This window comes from Priapulus caudatus, unplaced genomic scaffold (assembly GCF_000485595.1).
Source record: "Priapulus caudatus unplaced genomic scaffold, Priapulus_caudatus-5.0.1 Scaffold2908, whole genome shotgun sequence".
NCBI classification, from domain to species: Eukaryota; Metazoa; Priapulida; class Priapulimorpha; order Priapulimorphida; family Priapulidae; genus Priapulus; species Priapulus caudatus.
Window position 1 is genome coordinate 9935 of NW_014579969.1, and position 13136 is coordinate 23070.

The window sequence follows — 13136 nt, forward strand, 5'->3', positions numbered from 1 at the left end:
ACGAATTCTGGACGGAAGTGAGAAATCAATCGCTTCCGTCCTAAAATCCACGGCTCTCATTGGCTAAGACGGATTTTAGGACGGAAGCGAATTAATGTGGACGTTAAATATGGATTGTGTCCAGCCAGGCGTCCAATACGAATTAATGTGGACGTTAAATATGAATTGTGTCCACCCCGGCGTCCAATACGAATTCTGGACGGAAGTGAGAAATCCATCACTTCCGTCCTAAAATCCACGGCTCTCATTGGCTAAGACGGATTTTAGGACGGAAGCGAATTAATGTGGACGTTAAATATGAATTGTGTCCACCCAGGCGTCCAATACGAATTCTGGACGGAAGTGAGAAATCCATCACTTCCGTCCTAAAATCCACGGCTCTCATTGGCTAAGACGGATTTTAGGACGGAAGCGAATTAATGTGGACGTTAAATATGAATTGTGTCCACCCAGGCGTCCAATACGAATTAATGTGGACGTTAAATATGAATTGTGTCCACCCAGGCGTCCAATACGAATTAATGTGGACGTTAATATTAATTGTGTCCACCCCGGCCTGCGATACACGTGCGTGCGTGCATGTGTGTGTGTATGCACATGACTGTGTGTATGTGTGTATGCACACGACTGCTTGCGTGCGTGCGTGCGTGCGTGCGTGCGTGCGTGCGTGCGTGTGTATATCTGTGTGTTTGCCGCATATTCATACTCGCGGTCGTGCGTGCATTTGTGCGTGCGTGCATTAGTGCGTGCGTGCGTGTGTGTGTGTATAAGAGGCAGCAGATGTATAAACCAGTTTGATACTTTCTGCAGCGTCGCAAACGACATCATTGTGCGAAGTGTGCGTAATAATGCAGACCTCTTTCCCTCATTGATTCCAGTACGCATGTATACAGTATGGGTCGAAATCCTAAGGGGCCCGCAGGCCCCATGCCCGTTTAAGGCTCGGGCCTGACATTTCTAATACTAACAAGCCCGACACGTGCCCGTAGAAAATCCACCCAGCATGCAAAACTGTTCCGACCTGTAAAATTTGCCTGGCGGGCCTGTAAAATCCCTTGCCTACAGGCCCGGCTGGCCTGTAAAATTTCAAACTAATTTTTACCCCTTTACAGTATGACATATATGTCGCCGGAGTTTGTAATCACCATGCAAAAGGTTAGTGGTTGTGCTCCTTGTTTACCTTGCAGCACGAACAAACATTTACACGGGCGCCGCCTTGACACAGAAGTGCCCCAGACTTCTGCTATCTTACGTGAGACTGACAGTCCAGGGGTCGAAATTAGCGGTATCCCGATATCCACGGGATACCAGATTCTTATGTTGGATACCAGATTTCAATGCTTGGTATCTCGCCGAGATAATAAAAAAAAATCGTCAAAATCGGGGTAGTGGTTGTTGAGTTATCAACTTTATACGGCAGCGCATCTGAGCGAGTGCGCGCAGAGTGCGAGAGCGCACCCTTACTATGCCACGCTAGCGTTATCCACTAGCGTTATCCACTCGACCCAATAATTTTGCAATTATACAGCAGGCATAGCATATTTGCAAGCGCAAGCGTAATAAGCGTGGCCGATGTTGATAAACACAAATGTCATGTGTATACATTGTATCTAGGTATTTGTATCTATACATTTGTATCTACGTCTAATCAAGCGAACCAGACAATGCGGCTTTTATACAATCCGTCTGCAGTGTAGTGTGGAGGCGTATGTAAAATGAACGCGAGCAACATTTGGCGTAAACATTTGGCAATTTTATGACATGGGGTGAATTTTATTCGCAATATATACCTTTAATGATGTAGTTTACCGCTCACATGGAGTGAACTACAATATCAGGCGATCGGTACATCGCTCGCCTATGGTACTGGTAGGATACGCGAGTGTTTTGCCGCACGCGAATGCACTCAGCCCACTAAGGATTAGGCGCGGGAGTATATGCTGAGCACTGGTATTGCGTGCATTGTGGAGGGATGCGCTTCGCTCACTCTGCTGCTTCAGATTTGTTCCTGTTTTTTTAACCACACTCACAGGCCTGTTGTTTTTCATTCAGTAATCTTACTATAATTTGGCGAATGTTGTATGTATGTATGTATGTAAGGCTCCGTCAGTTTTGATCCAAATAGCGCCAAATTCACAGAAGAGATCGATGAATACACGGGACGGGTTCTAAACTTTACTCGGTTGAAAACGGTAAAAAGGGCTTAAAAAAGACAAAAAAAATGGTAAAGATTTACCTGAAAATAAAGGGCGCTATATCTTTGCCTTGCTAATATTTCGCCGTCTGTGAATGTTGTGCTGTAATATTTCGCCGTCTGTCAACGTTGTGCTGCATGTACAGACCTTTTTGTAAGCCCAATAATGTAAGTAGAATAAGCATGTAATAATGAAGTTAAATGTCAATGTCAAGGTCAATCTCTTCTCTTATCTCTCTCGGTATTGAACAGTCGGTACCACATGCATCACAGTCACTAAGCCCGCACTTAGCGCGTGTTCCAGCTAGTTACCATAATCCGTATAAGATTAGCCAGTTCAGAAATTAAATACTACAACCCTGACCCAGCAATACATCTGTGGAATAGTTCAGCAGTTCGTACTCGGCGACCACGTCAAAATGTCTGGATAAAACGTACATTAGAAGAAGACCAGAATGCTGAATATGTAGATTCTGATGACTCAGAATCTGAGTCCAATGCCAGTAGTGCAGATTGTGGTTTTGATGGCTATATTAGCTGTAGGGTTAGCTCTAGAGCGGTAGCCCTCCGCTCCGCCGCAGGAGCGGGGGCTATAGTTCTAGAGCTACTGTAGAGTCTACTTTTCTATTTGACTGCATCGATAAACTGGTCTGTGCATATCTAATCTGTAAACAAGTTTTCATATTTTTTATTACCTTCGCCAAGGGGTTGGCAGGAGGTTATGTTTTCACCGGCGAGTGTTTGTTGGTTTGTGGGTTTGTTTGTGTACAGCCTAACTGAAAAAGTTATGGACGGATTGTCATAAAATTTTCACGATAGGTCAGAAATCGCCTAACTTAGAATTGATGAGATTTTGCTGGTGATCTGGATCCAATTAATTAATTAACTAATCAATTAATAAAATTTTCAGGATAGGTCAGAAATGGGGTAACTTAGAATTGATTTACATTTTGGTGGTGATCCGGATCCAATTAATTAATTAACTAATTAATTAATAAAATTGTTAGGATAGGTCAGAAATGGGGTAACTTAGAATTGATTACATTTTGGTGGTGATCCGGATCCAATTAATTATTTAATTAATTAATTAATAAAAAAATTTACTTAATTAATTAATTAATAAAAAATTTCACAGTGAGAGAATTCAGCTGCCTTGGCGGAGGTCTGTGCTCTCCGAGTGCTCTAGTATATTAATGCTAATACATTTATCCTGTGGGATTTAATATGTTATGATAGTTGTGTTATTATAGTCAGTGAGTCATTGCGGCTGCCTATGTATTATTTTCATGTGACTTGAGGACAAATACTATTTTGTGATAGAGCTAGCAACAGCGATTGCAAACTGCTGCAGACTCTGTGCGTGTTTGTACTGCACCATTCCATAACATGGTCATCGGCTGTTCTATTTGACTGCGTTCATAAGCTTGTCTGTGCATATCTGTGAATCTGTTTTCATGTTTTTATATAATAATTACATTACATATTAATAATTTTCAAATGCTATTATTGAGATACTAGCTGCTATATAATGCTACTATTTCAAGATTTTGGATACCAACATTGTTGAAATTACTATCCCAAAAATGGGATACCAGATTTATTTTTTGGGGGGGATACTAGATTTCAATGCCTGGTATCCCGAATGGATACCAAAATAAAACTCTAATTTCGACCCCTGACGTCTCATCGCCCCGCTCTCGCATTCCACCAAGCACAGTAACTTTCTAATGCAGGTAGTCCCGCGAAGTCAAAATAAATGTCCCACTTGGGTTTCCTCTTTCGTAAGACCTAGAAACGGCCTTATGTCCCATCGGGGACCAAGAGGACAAGAAGAAGAAGAAGAAGACCTAGAATACTTTAGATCTTTTCCCTTGGACTGCTAAGGCAATTTCTTGGTGTGTGATGGCAACACCTCGCCAGCTCGTGAAAATGTGATTATATCACTAATGATTATTATTATTAGAGCTATTACTCCATTACTCCATTATTATTATTATTTTTGCTAATTATTATTAGAGCTATTACTTCACTGCTGTTGAGGAGTGAACATCCCAGTCGGGGTTAACAACACATCAGCGGGGGCTGGCCGCGCTAGAACCTGTTGTAAAACGAACTAGCGACCTTAATGTAGCCATCATGGTGTGTGGCGTCTATGACAACTGCCCTTGGGGCGCTGAGCGGTCGTCATGTGCCTCGGCTATGCATTTACGTAGATCGGCTGTGGACTCTGATTGTAACAACTTGGTCTTGACGACTGGATAGCCCGTGGCGTTGAGCATGACCGGTGGCAGACATGGCGAGTTTGGCGACGGAACAATTTTTAAAGTCGAGTCGGTTCTACAGGCATATCTCTGATTCTAGACTCGAGCTGGCTTGCTTTCCCTGTGGGTTGACACTCTGCGCATTCCTTGCACGAGAAATGCTGTTAACGTGCAGGCGATGGGTCGGTGGGGGTTGGGAGACGTAATCAGAGAAATGTCGGTATTTGGCTAAACAAATGTTGAGGAAAATGCAGTAACCTTTAGTGAGAGCAAACTTTGATCAACACTTCCTTGAAGGCTGAGGTACTTCAGTCGATGTGTTCGTGTTAGTGTGGGCATGCATGCGTATGTGCGTCTGTGTGTGTGTGTGTCAAAATGTCGTCTATCTAGCTGTGTTAAATGATTTATTCAGCGATCACGCACACTACACACGTCATAACATCTAATATTCCCACACGAAATATATCACAAACCTAACTAGACAGAGTGCACTCACGGAGAGCAACATACGCCATACGCCATACGACTCACGAACACACGAATAAGCCACGATATACGCCAGCGTACTGACATGTACATGCTGGCTTGCTGGCTTGCTGCTCGCTCGCTCGTAGCAGCCGCTCGTTGCTGCTGCTCGCTCACATGTACACGCTTGCTGGCTTGCTGCTCGCTCGCTCGTAGCAGCCGCTCGTTGCTGCTGCTCGCTCACATGTACACGCTCGCTGACTCGCTGTGCTGGCTGGCTCGCTGGCTCGCTGGCTGACGCGCTAATATCGATCGCGCGAACACACTAACACACGAACACACGAGAGCGAAAACATAACCTCCTCCAACTCCGTTGGGCGGAGGTAATAACGGTTACTAACCCCCCACACAGCTTAATACAACAGGTAATAACATGTAATAATCCCACACACAATGTAACACAGCATGTAATAACATGTAATAATCCCACACACAGTGTAACACAGCCTGTAATAACATGTAATAATCCCCCATACAGTGTAACACAGCATGTAATATTAACATGTAATAATCCCACACACAGTGTAACACAGCATGTAATAACATGTAATAATCCCACACACAGTGTAACACAGCATGTAATAACATGTAATAATCCCCCGTACAGTGTAACACAGCATGTAATAACATGTAATAATCCCACACACAGTGTAAGACAACATGTAATAACATGTAATAATCCAACACACAGTGTAAGACAACATGTAATAACATTTAATATTCCCACGGTTTATTCCTGATTGGCCTACTCCCATTTCGCCTACGGTAAAATTCCCATTTCGCCTACAGCAAAATTCCCAGTTGACCTACACCCATTTCGCCTACTCCCAATTCGTCTACGCTTAAAGTCTACCCCACTCCCATTTCGTCTACGATCGGTTTGTTCACTAAATAATCATTTATAAATAATAAAACATGGTTTTGATTGGCATATATAGACTACAGGAACCAGAAGCAAAACATAGGTACAAATAATGAGAACACAACTTGTACAATGTACATTGTAGTACAATGGGAGTAGGCGAAATGGGAATATTGCCGATTCTGAGAGTAGATGAGGTGGGAGTAGGACAACTGGGATGTTACCATTCCCACACGCATCATAAGATGACGCAGCGTAACGTGCCGCCCGTCTCATCGTTTCACACCTTCTCCTTGTCAGATTGACACCAAGGACAAGATGAATCCCATCAAACAAGATATAAAGAAGGGAAAGCTGCGCTTCGTAAACAACTGCTTCCCTCACCACGGTTACATCTGGAACTACGGCGCACTGCCACAGGTGAGCCAGTGCAGAATTAATGTCTGAAACCTTGTGTCTCATTATGTGTGTGTGTGTGCGCGTGTGAGCGTGCGTGCGTGCGTGCGTGCATGTGTGTGCAAGCAAGCACGTGTGCATGCACACGAGCGTGCATGTACGTGCGTGTGTCCGTGCATGTGTGAGAGTAAATGTCTGTGGGTATTTTATTTTATCTACCTACTGTTTACTTTGTGTGTTTACTTGTGCAGCTAGATAACTGTCTGTACTTATTATACCTGCTTGCATTAGATAACTGAGTAGCGCCCGCTTGTAAAAATTACCACCAGTGTACTGGCAAACTATATTTCCGCGATTGTGCAGCGACGTTACTGTCTACGTTTCTGTCTGCCATTTTCTCAGAAAGTGACGAGCCGAAGCGAACGATAAGGACTTTTTATCCAACACCTTCACCACTTTAGTTTCAAAAATTACCGCAAGGGACCACCACTCAAAATACTTCGGAAACCTTCAGCTTTGGGATCAAACTCTACGACAGATGTTGAAAAGGGTGCTCATGGGTTCAATCTACCACTGCCACAAGTAGATTTCCGTTACAACTATTTGGAACGCTTTTTTTACTACAAGTTTTACAGCAGCCACGTTACTCGTATCATATGTTATAAGATTTGTACTAATAAAAGTTGCAAAGATATTAAAAATCCAACCATTATGGGATTGCGAGGGAGGGATTGCTCAGTCAGGGCACCTGAATCCTGGTCAGTGATACATGTACCCCATGTAACCGGGTAGGATAGCTCCTCCCCCAACACTGACAGCGTCCTAGCGGTAATTTTTGAAACTAAAGTGGTGAAGGTGTAGGATAAAAAGCCAACGTACGACACGGTGCTGCCACCGGGTGGCACAGAGGTGAAGCTTCGTACGTCTGATCACCACTTGTGCATTGCTCATATTTTGCTGTGATCTGTTTGTAGACGTGGGAGGATCCAAGCCACACGGATAAGGCGACGGAATGCATGGGCGACAACGACCCTATTGACGTCTGCGAGATTGGTTACAAGGTATTTTTTTATTTTTTTATTTGGGCAATTATCCATCGTATACAATACATGGCGTACTTTTACAATAAAATTCTGAATTCATAAAATTGGATAACTACCAAGAATATAAACACAAAATTAAAGCATGACTAGCACACTTATTTACATTGTGGTCCTTGAAGGTAGGAACGGGATCGGTCACAAGGTAAGAACGGGGTTCGTACGTGCTCTCTAGATAGAAAATCTGGAAGCTGCTGGAATTTCATAATGCCGTATTCTAGGTCGTTTGACGTTATACATCGTGATTTAACTTGTATATTGTGCAAAATTTATTGTGTTTTATCATGATTTTGAATTGGGTTGGAAGGTGCTGCCACCTGTGCACACAACCTGCTTTGCCATGCTAACGGTGGTGTTTTTTAGCTCATCTGACGTAGTCAGATGCAGCTTGTAGAATCGCATGATTGTCCGTCCGTGCGTCCGTCCAAGCGTCCGGCCATCCGTCCGTGCGTCCGTCAACAGTTGGGCACAAATCTTAACCGCTCGACGTACGGTCACGATATTCGGGACGTCGGGGGGGATCGTGGAAAGGACTCGGGATGACAAATTTGGGGGTCAAGGGTCAAAGGTCAAGATGTGTAAACGGAGGGGGAATATTTCCCCCTTAACTTAAGGTATAGGAGGAAATACGGAATTGCGGCACAAATCTTAACGGATCGACCTATGTTCTTAATATTTAGTGTATAGTGTGATGGGCAGGAAACCCACCACCAGTGCGAAATTGGAGGTCACAGGTCAAAGGGCAGTGGGGGAAAGGTCAGATATCAGACATTTTTTGAGGACATGGCCTAATGGCAGGCCTGTGAAATCTCCGCGGATCCGCGGTTTTCCTCGTTTTGTTAGTTGCATTCTCGCGTTTTATTTTCATTTCCTCGTTTAAAAAAAAAAAAAAAAAATCGCAAAAAAAAAAAAAAAAATTGTTATTTTCGGTAGATGGCAGTACTTAAATACGTAGAAATTAAACTGGTGTTAGCTTTAAACATTAGTCTCACTATGTATTACAAAATCTGTACAAAAGGAGCTGCTTTCAGTCTATAAATAAGGATTTGGGAGTTTGAGTTTGAGATGGCGACAGCATTGAGATGCGATGTTGTCGAGAGAATCTCGGACGTTTCAAAGCTTGATCCCGGCATTAAAAATCCGTGGAAATGGACCTGGTTGGAGATAAAAGTAGAGGGGATGCCATTGTCCGAGGTGATCAGGAAAATAAAAGCAGATGGACACGCATATTGTGTCGTTTGTCGGAAGGAAATCAACTATGCAAACCGAGGGTCAGTTGCACTACAAGACCACGCCAAAACGGAAAAGCACAGAGGAAAGATTACTACCAGACAGTCAAATACTGCTTTACCGGGTGTCAAAAACTGGATGTCACCATAAAAAGGCATCAATCTGACCAAGTTTAAACAACCTATATATACCCTCCAGAGGTCTCAGATTGCACCACAGAGCATCTCGAAAAACAAAAATTTTTGGGGGGAGGACCCCCCCCCCGACCGCCTTTCTGGGGTTTCCTCTTTTTACAAAGTCAAGCTCTCACAGGCCTGTAATGGACAGAGTGAAAAACTTTTTTGTTTCACCCGAAATTGTGCCATGGTGCGCGCATCATCACGCCTCATAAAAGTGGTTGAAATCGCGCGTCAAAAGTATGTCTATTATGTTGAAATAGCGCTCCATAGAGTTCTCAATGTAGGGGGGTACAAAAAGGTTAGCAACACACAAATAATTTGTGGTGTGTAAGTAACTGAACGTATGGCAGAGGTACAGGTCTGGTTACTACCCTCTGGTTTATATATATATATAAATACAACTAAACAACAGCGTCCAAAATCAGGTACCTATACGGTAGCCACAAGTTACCTGCTCGTTTTCTACTATACGTGGCGAGAAGTGTTTTCTGCCGACGTGAACAGTCGTAGGGCTGGAGGGGCTACATACGTGGCTACTACGTAAAAGTAATTTGGCTAGTTTGTGATGGATTGTGATGACATTTTGTGCTGAAATTGCAGGTACATGGATTAGAATCTCTAAGGATGGGAAATCAGAATAAATAAAACAAGCTTATTTTTACATCCGATCAACTCTTTTATTAATCTGTGTGCTAGTGTTGGGTTGTTGGATGAAAGAATTAATGTAATCCTGACGAAGCCATTGAATGAATGAAGGTGAAGATGAATGATAATCAGTAGATTGACATGACATCCCAATTTTCGTTTTGGATTTCACTCTAGACTGAGGATTGGTCATGATCCATCATCACACCCCAAGAGGCATGATGGAGAGCCTCAAGGAGCTCTCCATCATCCCTTTTAAAGGTGTGATTTTAGTGGAGCTCTCCATCATGCCTCTTAAGGGTGTGATTTTTAGTGGAGCTCTCCATCATGCCTCTTAAGGGTGTGATTTATGGAGCGTGAAAAGACCCCCTATGGTGTCCTAGGGGAGTCATTAGTAGTCCTCCTGTACTTTTCAAATCTGAAAGCCTGGAATTCCATCAGATTTTTTATTATTTACCTGTTTTCTGTATTTTTCTATCTTTATCCATTTAACTATTTTTTCTAATTAATGCAAATATTTACATGATTTATTTACAACAAATAATTTTTACAACAATTAACATTTTTTTAATAGGGTTAGGGTTAGGGTTAGGGTCACAATGCCACCATAAACAGGATTTCAGGCACGCGATTTGTATCAACAATGGGATTTGGAGGTATGCAGAATGCAGAAGGTTGCTGAAATGATGTGTACGCAACTGCGTATCTGCATATCTGCGCCTACAAAGGTGTCACTACGCATGACTTAAATGTTACATTTATAACCGTAGCAACAGACCTCAGATGAGCCCAGACGCTCTGCGGCTCTTGTTTTATTTTGTTTTTTTATTGCTTTGCATTACATTATATTACATCACATTACATTACATTACATTACATTATAATTCAATACATTACTGCTAACGGTGGTGTTGATGCATGTAGGTGCACAAGCGAGGGCAGGTGATACAGGTGAAGATTCTAGGAACATTGGCTCTGATCGACGAAGGTAAATATTGCTCCCACACCTACACATTGTACCATATCACAACACAAATCGCACTGAAGCACAATTAAAAAAATCTTTGTTTGCCCTCACCCGACGCAGGCGCAAAAAGTTTGGGTAGGTAGGTAGGCTTTTATTTTATTTTTCGAGGGGGGTCTTTTACAAATTCAGCATGGTGTCTACATGCTCGGGTGTGCTTGTGTGGAGATACCTTTTATGTTGAATCTGTGTTTTGCTTGGTACGTATAATGTATTGCCTACAGATTTGTATAATGTACAAGTGATACAATTTGTAAAAAAAAAAAAGAATGGAAAAGATCAATAAACAAATTTTGAGTTTCCCCCCCTTTTTTGGTGGGATGGTCGGTGAGGCCAAACAATCAATATTTTTATTATGGCCTAAATAATATTCCACACCTGCACATTGTAACGTATCGCAACACAAATCGCGCCGACGGTTGAACTCCGGCTGTATGTCAGAACTGCTCACAGAATATGGATCGATTCGATGTTTAATTCGTTAACTCTGTATTAAAGCCCCTGAATAGCTTACCCTGTATCTATCTTCTATGTGGGATGTTTCAGGCGAGACTGACTGGAAGGTGATTTGCATTGATGTCACAGATCCGTTGGCAAAAGACCTGAACGGTAAAAATATAAATAAGAAATTCATTAGTCGTTAGATGTGAAATAAACGGTAGTAACGAATCATGTAATGAAACTGTAGCGACGTAAAATGATGCCAGTGAAAGTTAATTGGCTACAGAGTGAGACCGTTTTTACATTAAAATTTCAAATTTGTGTTGTCACATAGTTAGATGCTAGAAATTTCTTGATTTTTTTTGGCTTGAGCATAGAGATACATCTCATCTATGAAAATGATTGATTCGATTCACTAGTCAATAAACGTTTACTCGTCATTAAAGTAATACCCATGCAAAAGCTTGAGTGTACTCTTAACTAGTGATGTCCCGATGATCGATTATAATCGAAAATCGATCGATTGTAGTCTCAAATTCGATAATCGATTATAAAAACAAATAATGATTATCGAATTACCAAACAAACAAACAAGGAACTGTACTCACGATGTGTGAATTGATATGACAAGTAGAGCACAAGTCCTGCAGGGGCCCATTGTCAGAAACATCGTAAAGTTAATGCTAATGTTAATGCTACGATAACACTTACAACTAATGTTAATTCTACGAGAGTACTTTTAATGTTAAAGGCATTTAAACCATTTCTTTTTAAATTGATTAAATACTGTATAGGAACAGACATTGATATACATACAGCAACCTTCACAGAGTTAATACATGATCATAAAACATGATAATATTGAATGAGCTATGTATAATTGTATATATACAAAGTAAGATTAAATTAAATCTATGCTATTATTAACCGATTATCCGATTTATATCGATTATCGATCGGTTAAGGGAAACCGATAATCGATTATGAAATTCCAGCCGATTCCCATCACTACTCTTAACCTTGCACACGGATCATCATAGTTAACTTCATAACTTGATAGCATCTATGTCATGCTGGATATCCCTTGCAATGCAGTAATGACAAAGCATGACATAGCGGACATGCAGACATTGATGATGGACAAATGGCATGGCATTGTGAACTCTATCTTGGATGCGTCCTCGTAGTAGTAGTAGCAGTAGCAGTAGCAGTAGTAGTAGCAGTAGCAGTAGCAGTAGCAGTAGAGTAGCAGTAGCAGTAGCAGTAGCAGTAGCAGTAGCAGTAGCAGTAGCAGTAGCAGTAGCAGTAGCAGTAGCAGTAGCAGTAGCAGTAGCATCGATCGATTAGCTTATCAAACTCACAGGCAATAAACTAAAGGCAGTGGGTCCGCACACCTCGTAGAGAGACGGGCAGGTCTCCTCGTCACATACGCACGTTCTATGGGCGCGTTTGTTTGGAATGAATCCGTCTGATCAGGATCACTTGACCCAGATCGCCCCAAACAAACACAAACTCACTTTCAACGGTTCGCGTTTCGATGTGACCTATCACGGGATGGTTCATAACAAAGAACAAGCTGTGTTGGCTGAGCGCGGGCCGCCATATTGGATCCCCTTCGAATCCACCTCGCTAGCAGGGTCGGGTTCGGTGGATCGAGATCCGTGGATCCGACCAAACAAACGCCCTAAATCGCGTTCTAAATCACGTTCACTTTGTTGACGCTGCGTGTGCTTGCAGATATCACGGACGTTGAGAAGCACATGCCGGGTTTCCTGAACGCTACCGTCGAGTGGTTCCGCGTCTACAAGATACCGACGGGCAAGCGGAGAACCAGTTCGGCTTCGAAGGTCAATTCAAAGGACAAGGTGCGTGCACAGACAGCGGGCGAGGGGAAGGAAGAGGGAAGAGAGTGGGAGAGAAGGAAGGAAGAGGGTGAGAGAGTGGGAGAGAAGGAGGGGGAGGAGGAAGGAAGAGGGTGAGAGAGTGGGAGAGGAGGAAGGAAGAGGGGAGAGAGTGGGAGAGAAGGAGGGGGAGGAGGAAGGAAGAGGGTGAGAGAGTGGGAGAGAAGGAGGGGGAGGAGGAAGGAAGAGGGCGAGAGAGTGGGAGAGGAGGAAGGAAGAGGGTGAGAGAGTGGGAGAGAAGGTGGGGGAGGAGGAAGGAAGAGGGTGAGAGAGTGGGAGAGAAAGGAGGGGAGGAGGAAGAAGAAGGCGAGAGAGTGGAGAGGAGAAGGAAGAAGGGGGAGAGAGTGGGAGAGAAGGATGGGGAGGAGGAAGGAGAGG

General features: G+C 42.9%; 1 protein-coding gene across 1 annotated transcript in view; it reads left to right on the plus strand.

Moving 5' to 3' along the window:
- The window catches only part of LOC106819157 (inorganic pyrophosphatase-like), a gene marked incomplete at both ends in the record, with an annotated part of 19684 nt that extends 6970 nt beyond the window's left edge, over positions 1-12714 (plus strand). The window contains 5 exon segments of the mRNA XM_014823811.1: positions 6143-6262; positions 7213-7299; positions 10317-10380; positions 10963-11025; positions 12595-12714. Coding sequence (XP_014679297.1) covers positions 6143-6262; positions 7213-7299; positions 10317-10380; positions 10963-11025; positions 12595-12714 — 454 coding nt within the window.
- Positions 12715-13136: the final 422 nt, after the last annotated feature.